The sequence below is a fragment of the Lissotriton helveticus genome, chromosome 8, assembly GCF_964261635.1.
Source record: "Lissotriton helveticus chromosome 8, aLisHel1.1, whole genome shotgun sequence".
Classification (NCBI taxonomy): domain Eukaryota; kingdom Metazoa; phylum Chordata; class Amphibia; order Caudata; family Salamandridae; genus Lissotriton; species Lissotriton helveticus.
Genome location: NC_136069.1, coordinates 1,395,199,492 through 1,395,212,199, shown reverse-complemented (window position 1 = coordinate 1,395,212,199; position 12,708 = coordinate 1,395,199,492). Strand labels below are relative to the sequence as shown.

Genomic DNA, 12,708 nt, shown 5'->3' with positions numbered 1-12,708 from the left:
TTAAAAAAACTGCAGGTGCTCAGACCCGGTGAGACCCAGCCCACTTAAAGCAGCTTCTCCACATCTCTTTCTCCCGTCTGTCTCAGTTTGTTCATGTTTTTCTTTCTCCCTATGTTTCTCTGTCTGTTTTTCCATATCGACCCCTATCTTTTACTTCGCTACCCGTCTGTCTTTCTCAGTAACCCTCTCGCCTATCTCTCCCTATTTCTGTTTCTCTCTCATTCTCTATTCCCTATCTCTCTCTTTGTTTGACTTTCCCTGTCTTTGATTTCTGTCTATTGCCATTTCTCTGTCTTTCTCTGTGTTTATCTCTCTCAACTTGTCTTTCTTTGCCTCTTTCTTTAGCTCTCTTTCTGTGAATTTCACTGTCTCTCTCTGTCTTTCTGCACCTGTCCCTTTCATCCTTATTCCCCTATGTCACTCTCGGACCTCTCTTTCCTCATTTCTCCGTGTCTTTCTCTGACATTGTCTATTTGCCAATATTTTCTTTCTGCAATATTTTTTTTCTCTCTTCCCGTCTTTTCTCTGTTTCTGTGCTCTGGAAGCAGAGACATTTTAAGGCATGGGCAAAGTGGGCTCTAGCCCAGGGCCCCTGCCTTTTAGGGGGCCCCTGATAGGGCCAGCTCTGTTCTGAAAAGAGTCTTGCCCCAATGACCTTAAATAATTCTTCAACAAATTATGTTAAATACCATTTCCTTTAATTTATTTTCAATGTGTGTGATATGTGGGACTCTATTCCAGACATTTTCCAGAGGAATGTTGTGTAGCTGTTTCGAGCAACATCCATAAAAAAAGTTTCTTTTAGGAAAAAAACTGGCCCGCTCATAGGAGAAACGGGAGGGGGTCACTGATATTATTTTATTTGCAATAATATTAGTGAGCCTCTGCTAAGTTACATTTTTAAAAACAGGTCACTATCGGTAAATATTAGATGTAAACACGTTTAAAATTTGGAACAATGTGCCTGTGCACTGTCAGTGACATAGGCTAAGAGGGCATGAAAGAGGTGAAATTGGACGTGGCTGAAGAAGGGTGACATACCCTGAAACCGGTCCCAGGATGCTTGTTTCCAGTCCAGGGAGGACCTGGCCTGGCAGTTTGGTCTGGACTGTTCTCATGGGGTACACGGTCAAGACTGATTTGCATATGGCTGGATCCAAACTGGGGTGGCGTAGTGGGCAAAAGAACAATGGATTTAAACCAGAACTTTTGACGGGGGAAGAATGTTTGCATTGTCAGCATTCCGTCCATCATTTGTTTGCTGTATTTCCATTTCTCTGTCTAGATAGTGTGTTTATCTTTCTCAACTTGTCTTTCTTTGCCTGTTTCTTAGCCCTCTTTCTGTGACTTTCACTGTCTCTCGCTGTCTTTCTGCACCTGCCCCTTTCTTCCTTATTTCCCTATGTAACTCCCTGACCTCTCTCTCCTCATTTCTCCATGTCTTTCTCGGACATCGTCTATTTGCCTATATTTTTCTTTCTGCTGTTTTTTTCTCTCTTCCCGTCTATTCTATGTTTCTCTCATCTCTCTGTGCTCTGACTGGAAGTTCTTAATGTCGTGGAAGATGTTCACGTCTGTGGGTGCTCAATTCCATGCTTACTAGTCTGACACGCTATTCCTTGGGGTAGAAGTGAAAAGCTTTACATTTTCTTCTCGTTAAATGGAAATTCTGAAGCCTCATCTGTGACATGCCGTGAATAGACCTGGCCTTAATTATAACAGCTTGCTGCGTCACGCGATCACCGGAGTATTGTGTGGGTGCCTTCATTCTCAGCATCTGCGGGGACAGCTGACACCGTTTCAGAAAAGCACGACACGAAATTTCCATTCAAAGTTTCGCTCGTGAAAATCTACACCAAAAAACACTACGTTGGGTGCTTCCGGACTGCTCTCTTGTCTCGGACATATACTCTCTAGCACGAGAAGTGGTCTCTTCCAAAAAAAGCTCAACAACCTCTTTACCCTCCACCAGCTTTAATTCGCAGAAGCTACCAAACGGAAGGGACACGCCCGGGCGGCGCCTGAACCCGCCAGGAACTCGGATGAAGGCGGCCTGGGGCGGTTCCATATTTTCCATGACACAATTATCAGCAAGGGTAGGGTGCGCCTGACCCTAGAGTCAGGGAGGGCAAAACAGGTGTAGGGCGGAGAGCTGGCTATACCAGCTGACAGCTGCAAAGGTCACTGGCAGAAGCCTAAACACACCTGAGCAATTGTTTACACGTAAAATTACTCCAGCGTGGTGTATACTGATACAAGGGAATAAATCAGGGAGTGGATTTCCAATGAGTCACAAACTTTTAGAAGGTACTTTATCACCATGTAAATGGTTGTAGATTTACTCCTGTCAAGGGCAGGAATGAGTTGCTGTCGAGGGTGGATACATGAAGGCAGGGGTGGCCTTAGGCATGTGCAAGCTGTGCACCTGCACAGGGCCACCAAACCCCAGGGGCCACCACGCCAATATATATCCTTAATATAATAATCCTCTGAGGATGGATACATATTTGCGTGGCGGCCCCTGGCAGGGATTTGGCGGGCTCCGGCTCTGTTCCACTTCCAAACACCCTGACCCCTCCCTCTTCACTGGCCTCCGCGCTCCGCCCTGCCCAGACCCCCTCTTCCGGGGCACACTACCTACGTTCCCTTCCCAGCGCCGCCATGAGCCTAGAGCCGCCCCTGATGGAGGGAATACCCCCAGAATTAGCGGGGCTGTTTTAGGGAAGGAATCTATCCAGGGGAAGCATATTTTTCTAGTGAAATACAAAAAAGGAGGACGTTTTAAAGTGCAAATGCACTTTATCTACGTACTTACTGTGTGAACGTATTCCTGCTACGTTTACTCATCCATGAATGGGTAAACATTTGTGTAGTTCTGGAAAGCTGCAACTGTGGAACCTTCACAGGTGTAGCCCTGAAACTGTGAGAGGATCACACAAAATATGTACATTTACTCCAAATTTAGGAATAAACCTACTGGAGGAATTCTTTTTGAATGAAATGTTTTCCACCCAAGACACAGTGTCATTTCCCCAAACAGTACCCCAGAATGGGACGACTTTTGACAATCTAATGTTCACCTGCAAAGCTGCCCCGAACAAAGGCTGTGACATACCCAGTGTCCTGTGACACTTCCTGGTGCTGAACGCCTATCACAAATGCTACATATATATATTAGATGATGGGAGAATTAAATAGTTACGAATATAGTAAAATAGGTATTTCGAATAAGGACAATGCAGATCACTTCAGTCGTTTTGCACATTTTAACAATGTGTTTTCATTTATTACCATTTCATTGTGTTGGTTTAAAAACATGGACACTATTTTGCACACATTCAGTAATAAAAGTCTAAATATAACAAATCTGAAGGGCCTAAATTCACGAACATCTTTAAAAAATAGTCAAACTTTAGATCACAGACTAAGCCTATAATGTTAAAGGACTTTCGCATTTCAAGAGATTAACAACATTCCCATATCTTTGTTGAGTCATCTACAAAAGCAGTAGATTTCTTTTATACACTCTCTAACAATCCTCCCTGCTCGCTGCTTCATATTATCAGCAGGGAAGATAATCAACAGGAGTAAATATTGCAGTAACTTTTTCCTCTAGATGGAAAAAAATGCTTTTCAGATGGGGATTACTACTGAACAATGCATACTTTTATGTGACACATGGGTGTGCATGAAAAGACAGGGTAATAAATCATTGATAATGATTTTGAACATAGTTGTTACTTTGTGGGTAGTCACCAAATTCCCAATCGCCATCTGTCTACCGATCCTCTGTGAACATTCTAAAGCTGATGCAAAAAAACATTTCTGGGTACGGAAAGTAGTACTACGAGAGTACTCCTTAAATACTCTTGCATGCCTATGCCCTGAAGAACTAGTTACTTGCATTCAGTAACGCTTTTTCTGGTCGATACTCTATCTATCTATCTGCAGATTCCTCACCTTCGGAATATGCCGCAGGTACCAGACTGGATCCGAAAACTTTTTCAGCAATACTACAGCACACTGCTAGGTGGTGCCATGCGGCTCCCCGCCGGCCGTGTACAACATGGAAAGGACAGAGCGGAGCTTCATACAAGTGCCAGTTTCTTGCCTGACACTCCACATGATCAGCACGGGAGCATAACACAATTGTAGGCACCAGTGTGCAGACCTCTTATTTCAGACCTTTTTATGGCCTTGCTTCACAGTACAACTGTCACTGGACAATTATGTGAGAATCACCAGGAGAGGGGCTTTGGCTCCACCCACATGTTGGGAGCCAGGAGTACATGCTTTGATTGAGCAGAAGTTGTGTGCTTCCACAATAAAGGTGCTTGCCCACCACACAGCTGTGATGCTTTTGTTTATTTATACAGCTACCTGAGCTTGAACTTTATGGGGCACACCCATGACATTGCAATGCTATTAAAATGTCTTAGATAACTAAATCATTTATGTTGTTTTTCACTGGCAAGGCACAGGTGGGAGGAGGGTAGTCATTAATCTACATGGATTTTAAGTCTGGCTTTACAGTGCAACAGTCAACAAACCTTTTAACCTACCCCAAAATTATTCTACAGTTTTCTGCTTCCACCCAAATGCATGTCAATTCCCACGCCATTTCCTTGGAATGCTTCACATTACCATCCAACCTTCATTTAAAGCCAGACTTATTGGCATTCCCAGTGCTTGTTAGATGTTAAAAAGGGGCCAGTGCACAGAACAGGGAGGTGGGAGGGCAGTGAGGAATGTGCTGTTAGATAGATAGGTTCTTCTGATGGATACTTCTAACAACAGATTTCTCACTTTTGGAATAGTTACCAAAAGCAGTACCTTCTATAGGTGGATGGTCTGTGGAGTGGACTCAGACCAAAAAGTCTTGGAGGACCAAATATGTGAAAAGCCCTTCTTGGAGAACCTGGTTGTCAAGGCAGTAGTGCATTGTGACATGTGCACCGTTAATCCCATTGCAGCCTGGCAGATATTAAGGACAAGCCATCTGCTTGCCAATGCAGTGACAGCAACCTTATTCCTGGTAGAATGGGCTCTCGGTCATTCTGGAGATCCGACTTTTTTACCAGTGTGTAGCAGATCTTAAAGCAGAGGACTATCTACCTCAACAGAGTACTCTTCTGCACAGCTTTCCATTTCTTCACCATAGAAAACCCCTCATGTTGATCGTCCACGAGAGGTCCTTGGTGCGATTGATGTAAAAGTTTAAAGCCCTTTCGGGGACCAACCAATGGAGTCTGTCCTTCGCTATTGAGAAGCAAGAAGGGCAAAGAACCCTGAAAGAGAGATTGCTATCTAACATGAAAAGGAGTCAGGCCCTTTGGAAAGAAGGCTGCCCGAATCCTCCCCACCAGTTTATCAAGAAAAAAGTGGTGTAGGGCGATTGCACAGAGAGTGCTAAATATCACTCATGCAATTAGCTGAAGTAATTGCAATGAGGAAGACAGTCTTTAAGGCCAGAAGATGCAGCAAGCCACTGCACATCAGTTCAAAGGGCATAGACATGAGCAATGGCATTACCAAGTTCAGGTCTGACTCTGGCATCACAAACTATTTTTAGGAGGGAACATGTCTATGTCAACACCTTAAATAAACTTCATTGCAATAGGTTATTTAAAAAGGGACTGTTGGCCCGGTAAACGCAAAAAGACCAAAAGAGCCAACAAATAATCTTTAAGGATGCCCACGGCAAGGTTTGCTGGGCCAAATACAAAACAAACGGTAAAATACCTGAAAGTTTGGTTTGTAAAGGGTCTGTCTTGCAGATTCCACACTAGACTGCAAATTTGTCCCAGAGCCTGGCGTAAATCGACTTTTTGTAAGGGCACCTGACAGCAAAAATGATATCCACAACTTTGGGTAGCAGATCAAATGCAGTCAACTGCCGCCTCTCAATCTCTATGCATGGAGGTGTTGATTATGCAGGTTTAGGTGAAGGACCCTGCCCTGCTGCTGCAACAAAAGATCCTCCCAAAGCTATCTGCTGATCTGACAGCAGATGCTCATGTCCAGCGGTTCTGTGTACCATACTATCCTGGCTCCATCTGGAGCCACTATGGTGATTGGGCATGGCCATTCCTGATGTTTTGTGGAACTTTGGGCAAGAGAGGCAGGGGCAAGAAGGCGTGCAGGAATTCCGTGCTTCATTCCAGCCAGAATGCATCTCCTAGAGTGTCTTAATGGGAACTCTAACAAGCAAAACTTTAGACACTGCATGTACTACAGTGGCAAAAAGATCTAGCCAGGGTTCTCCCCACTGCCGGAAGCTGCCCTGCGCCACTTCTGGATGTAGAGGCTATATGTGAGCTGCCAGTTGTCACCAGCAAAGCTTGTCCACCCTGGCATTAAATGATCCTAGCAGTAGTACCACAATCGGGAAAATTCCCTGACATTTCAGTCAACTCTAGAGGTTCAGAGCCTCTTGGCACTGGATCAAGGACACTACTCTGCCCTGCTTGTTGCAGTAACATATGACAGTGGTGTTGCATGTGAGAACCTATACCAGCCACCCTTTAATGAATGGCAAGGAGGCCTTCAATGTCAGATGAAGGACCTACAACTCCAACAGATTGACATGGAGCCTGGGTTCATTGGAGACCAGAGTCCCCAAATTTCCACCCCCAGATGGCCTCCGCATCCCAGAAATGACACATCCGTCACCACCGTCACCTCTGGGGGGGGAAGGGAGAGGAGCCTGTCACGAGACAAGCTGCAGTTGGCAGCCACCACTGCAGATCGTGTGCTTGTTCTTCCGAAATCTGTATGGCATCAGACAGCTATCCTTGGTACTGGGCCATAGGAACTTCGAATTCCATTGCAGAGCACTCATATGCAAGTGTGACTGCGGCTCGTTGATTGCAAAGCCGAGCAATGTCAGGAGGTTTGCCGTTGTCTGTATGTGGTATACGACTGACTGTCGTGAGGCGCCTTTAACAGCCAGGTCTCAAGGTAGGGGATGACTGATATCCCCGACCACCAAAGATGGGGGGCCAACAACGCCATCACTTAAGTCCACACCAGAGGGGCACTGGTGCGAATGAAGAGGAGAACAGCAAACTGAAAATGCTCCTGCCGTCCCATGAACGGCACAAAATGTCTGTGGGACTGCAGAATGGATATAAGAAAATACAAGTGCTGCAGGTTCAAGGACATCATCCAGTAGCCCAGGCAGACAAAATCTGGGCTGGCATGAACATTTTGAATTTGTCTTTCTGGAGGAATGCATTGAGAGCGTGAAGCTTCGAGATGGGTTTCAGCACAACAAAATAGCGAAAGTAGCAACCCTCCACTTTTTCCAAGTCTATCTAGAACAGTCTTGATGGCTCCTTCAGAGAGTAAAGATCAAACTTCATACAAAAGAATAGACAGCTCCTCCTTTGAGATTCGATCTGATGTGAGGGGAGGTATCAGCAGAGCAGAAACAAAGTGTACAACTGACCTACGCTGAATTTTTTTTTATGTAGAGTTTTATATAGCGCGAACTAGACCCGAATCAGGTTTACATAGCACAAGTTACGTTTTTACATTAGGACACACACACACTTTCATTTTTAGGCACGGGGAGATTAAGTGATTTGCCCAGAATCACAGGAGGTTTTGGCGTCGTTACCGAGACTCGAACCCAGATCCCCAGGTCCGAGGTCGAGCGCCTTAGCCGTTAGGCCAACTCCTCTCCCCAATGAATGATTTCGAGTACTCATCTGTAAGACATGATGGATAGCCACCCTGGGAGAAAGTCCTGGATCCTGCCTCCCAAGGGTGATTGTGTGCTATTAATGGCAAGCTAAAGCAGCTTGATGGCCGTTGCGGCATGGAAAGGGGACTGGGAGGACTGGTCCCTTGATGGCTTACGTAGTGCCTGATAGATCCACGTCCCTAGCCTTGAAAGAACTGGAGTGTTTGCAGCAGAAGCTGGAGAAATTGAAGTCTATATGCCAGCCTCCTAGAGTACCATCAGAATTTCCTAAACTGGTGATTTAGCTGACAGCAGAGCTCTGTATCTGTGCCTGTCCATATACAGAAGATATCATCAATATATTTTTGATATGAGAATATTGTTTATAAATGGATTGTCGGTGAAAATAGATTTTTGTTCAAACTGGGCCATACATAGAACATCTGCCTCAGGGGCAAATGAATATCCCACGGCAGTCTCTTTTATTTGCTGGAAGAACTATTTGTCGAAAAGAAAAACATTTTTTTTAGTGTTGTTCTGGCCAGAGACAGAATGAAGTTGGTAGGCATGTGATGTGCTCTTTAATGTTTTTAAGATACAATTCTATGAGCATTAGTTAGCCCACAGGTTTTCAGGGGTTGAATCAGTTTTATTGCTGTTGGGGTGGATGAAGCAGTTTGAAGGGGAGGGTGGCAGTAAGTTTATACTTGCGGAAGGTAGTAAGTTAGGGCTTACAGTTGGACAAGCACAATTGGATCAGGTTGTAGGGTAGAGATAAAGTGACAGTCAAGTTGGTTGGCAAGTGGGGGGAAATTAGAGGTGGAGGTAGGAAAATGATAGGTGACGTGATAATTAAGAGCTGCATAGAGATGGATAAATGGAAAATACCTAAGTGGCTGAGCTATGTGGAGGCAGTTTTAAAAGAGATAGGTCTTCATGAACTTTTTAAAGATCCTCTGGTCTGTAAGAGGGTGTCCAAGCAGAAAGTTATTGCTATGTTTATGTTGATGGCTGAATATAAGTGTAGGGAATACCATAAAGAGAAACATGTAGCACAGGTTTATTACCTTAACCCACCACTAATGGAGGTAGATTTCTCTTACCTAGTCAACATAACCAGCTCACAACATAGATTCTTGCTGTTAAGATTCTGCACCAACTTGATTCCCCTAATGCTTGGCTATCCTGAAAAAACGCTTAACCACTCCAATCTAAGCTTGTGCCCGTGTGATAATGTATCACCTCAAACCGAACTGCATTTGGTTTTATTTTGCAGGCTCTACGAGAGTGAACGGAAGGCCTACTTGAAGCCAATTTTAAAGAATATGGGCTTTAAGCAGTGTATGGTAGCACTATCCCTTTTAAAAACACTCCCAGGTCCTTTGGTTTGCTTCTCTGTAGCAACTTTCTTATGGGCGTGCATGAGAAAAAGGAAGGGAATGACATGCAGTAAATTGAGTTTGATTAGCAATCTCAACGTAACAAGACCCATGATTTAAAATGTTTGTATATACTTTAATCTCTTTTTTTATCTTTTATACACTCTCATCTCAGCTTAGGATTGTGAAGAAATATTCGGAATTTTAAATAATAATATTTTGTAATAACATCTTTTCATAGATCCATTTGTATGTGCTTTTATGGTTATTTTTTAATATGACCGAATAAAGATGTTGATTGATTGATTGATAGGTGACGTTTGATCTATAGTGAGGTTGCTAGTTTTGTAAGGCAAATTGCCTAGGGATGTTTAAGTTCATAATGTGACCTTGCTTCAATAAAGCGGCCTTTTTCACATTTCAAGTTGTCAGTGTCTGTGCTGTGCCCTCTCGCTCAACAGCGGCTGGTCCCACATTAGCGTAATGGGGCAGAAGAAGAACTTAAGTCAGGAGAGAGGGCAATCTGCTTTCCACTTCTGAAGTGACCAATAAACTAATACAACAAATATATAAGATGCCCTTTATTGCTGCGCATCAGCTGTTCTGTCAACAGATTGCCCTAAAAAAGTACATACAAAGCACCTTGTTCAGAACCCATTCCGTAACCTTACAGTGCATGGCAGCCCTGTGTTAATCTCAGCTTTTCAGCCAAGCAAACGCAAGTATGGGTGCAAGTCCCAACTGCGTCGGGTGCCATGAGCAAAGATGCACCACAGGGATGTACCTATTAATAGTGCAACAGGTGCAGTGGCACCGGAACCCAGAGGTGTGTGAGGGGCCCTCTGTATCCTAATGAATGGCTGTTTGCTTTTTTTACTACCAAAACAGAGGAAAGGGGAGCAAATGTAATTTCTTACATTATTCAACTAAAAATAATCCACTGTGCCACCTAAACGCACAGATGATATTCAAGCAGCTTTATGAGAGACCTTTATTATATACCATTCTCTGTTTGGCCGAAAGGATCTTTGGCTAACAGAGGCGAGGGTTTTATTAGCATGATTTAAAACTGTGAGAGCTGAGCAGTGAGTGATGACACAGCTCCTCTCCTCAGTCACGCGTGTAAACAAACGCCTGCATCACAGTGAGGCTGCAGGGGCTTATTATTAGAGTTTCGAAACTAGACAGCCGCTGCATCCCTCTGAACTGCTTGTAGCGTCTTCATACTCCGCCCGGGAACCACGCAAAGGGAGCAACAGCACGGGGGCGGCATTTCAATGAAACGTTACAGGAATAGGATTACTTACAACCCATAATATCCATTGCAGGCAGCTGCGAGGAGGCGGGCACTGTTACATGCTGCCATCCGACACCCAGCTAACAGTTTCACTCCAAGAAAGCTGCACAAATACAACGTGCAATAGTTGAAGTTCTTCCCCTACCTTCTCCTGAGCGTGCACCCTTTCGTAGGAGAAGCGGTCCCTTCCGAACACAGCGTTCAGCATCTCTGCAGTCCCAAACTCGGTCCCAAAAGACAGCACACTGGAGCGGGTCCTGGACGCAGAGTCCGCTCACAAGCGGCTGGGCAGGGAGCGGGGCCTCGTGACATCTGGGAGAGGAACCGGTTCTTGGGCAGCCAGATCAAAACCAGTGGTTAGCCTCCGTATTCAGGTGTCACAGTGCTGCTTCCTAGTGCCGCTGTCACCTGGTTTGCCCCTCCCCTTCGCCTGCCTCACGCCCATGAATGACAGGCAGCAGATTAACCCAACCACATGGCCGCCGGCCGCTCCATGCGTTGTGCAATATTTAAAAACCCATGGCAGTGTGTACAGTCCTGCACTGTGGCCGTCTTCAGAAAGCAATCGCCTCCTTACACATGCAGACAGAAGCAGCAGAATTCCGAGCTGAACTTGTTTTTAACCCAGACAGTGTTTCTTTAAAGCGTTTACATTGCAGCACACGGAAGTCTGTCAGCGCTGTCTTTTCCCCACTGCTGCTCACGTTATATTTTTCTGAATCATAGTGATTAATTTATTAGAGATCGAGCTTATGCTAATATAAGCCAAATTCATGCTGTCTCCCATCAATGAAGTCGTAATATACCACGTGACCACTGCCACTGATGCTTACTACAATAAAGAATTGTGAGCTTTGCACTGAAGATTGAGTCTTTCCCAGTCCTAGTGACCTTGCTTGATGTACTTGCACTAAAGGACTACATGGCTGTCCCAGTCCACATTACATATTTTGTATTAACTCACTTTACTGGAATAGATTCTGTGAACCTCTGAATTTAAGACAGTAGTATTATGAGACAATCTTCTTCTAATGTATTTTATTGTAAAATGTTTCTTCTTGCTTTTTCCGTATTAGTGCACTTCTAGGAACCATGTTCCTTTTTAGTGAATGTATGAACTCCTTTGTCTACAATACTATAAAAGAACTTGTGTTTTCACTGTTGGGAGCTGCACTTTTTCCCACTTTAGAAGGCAAACTTATGCTGGATTTTCTTCTGACCTTTACTAGGTTCTTGGTACTTATGCTTACCTGATTGATGATCCAGCAACTCTATTTCTGTTTTATATTCTTGAAGTCAACTTTTGAACATTGGCCTGTGTCTGTGAGAATTTTACAGTTTTATCAATGTGAGAGACATATTAAGCCAGAGACAAGTCCAGTTAAATCCACCAGGATCGGACTGGGAACCAAAACCGGCCCTGGCAAAGTGCTCGGCCGGCCCCCTGGGGGGATGTTAGGGGTGCGACCAAGCTCTTTGCCGGGGCTATGGTGCAAAAACGGCCCTGTAACAAAAACGGCCCCCAGGGTCCCAAAACCGGCCCCCACCCTTGCAGCACACCGAAGGATTGCCCGGTGCCCGCAACGGCCAGTCCGGCCCTGAAATCCACTATCCTTAGTGGACTTGCTCCTTCCATAGCGCAGCGCCATCTGGTAGCCGCTGCTGCGGTTCTCTCCTGCTGCTTCTAGCGCAACTGACCAGGAGGTCAGGAGTTCGAGGACCTCCTCCACCCTCAGGCTCCTGCCTGCGCATCATTCCTGATGGACCAGTAGTAGAGTGTCAATGCTCTGCCGCTTGACTGCCCTCCTGTCCCTCTGTTGCTGTATTCTGTCCCTCTATCTGGATTTCTCTCTGCTTTGCTTTTATCTTCTGCCTCTGTCTTTTGTTTTTCTATTTGTTTTCTCTGGATTTTTTTCCCGGTTTGCTGATCTCTCCCTCACTGAGATACCCCGCAGCCCTGCCTCCCCCTTCCACTGCCCTTTTCCTGACTCCCAGCTGTCCAGCCCCCCCACAGCACGACGTAATGGTGTCTGCTGTGCCTGGACCATGCCCAGCGCCAGGAACCCTGCCTCTCGGATCCCCCCACTGCTATGACGCCAGCACACTTCTCACCTTCAACCCGGAATTTCAAGCCGACTGCCACCTAGCATTACCGAAGAAGACTCATGGACTCTTCGCCTACTGGAACTGTAACCGCACCTTCAGCCACGCCATCAAACCAGCTTTCCTCACCGCCCAGGCGACGAACAGTGCACCAGTCCGCCTCAACTGCATCCTCCTCAACGTACGGTCCCTCCACTAACACGCCACAGAAAACTAGGACCTCCTGGACGCCACCTCTCCTG

At 45.4% G+C, this 12,708-nt stretch overlaps 1 protein-coding gene across 1 annotated transcript in view; it reads right to left on the bottom strand.

Moving 5' to 3' along the window:
- Window positions 1-10,783, bottom strand: part of LOC144773378 (ATP-binding cassette sub-family C member 2-like) — a 560,817-nt gene extending 550,034 nt beyond the window's left edge. The window contains exon 1 of the mRNA XM_078658348.1: window positions 10,509-10,783. Coding sequence (XP_078514474.1) covers window positions 10,509-10,571 — 63 coding nt within the window. The 5' untranslated portion in view covers window positions 10,572-10,783. The remainder of the gene's footprint in view (window positions 1-10,508) is intronic.
- Window positions 10,784-12,708: the final 1,925 nt, after the last annotated feature.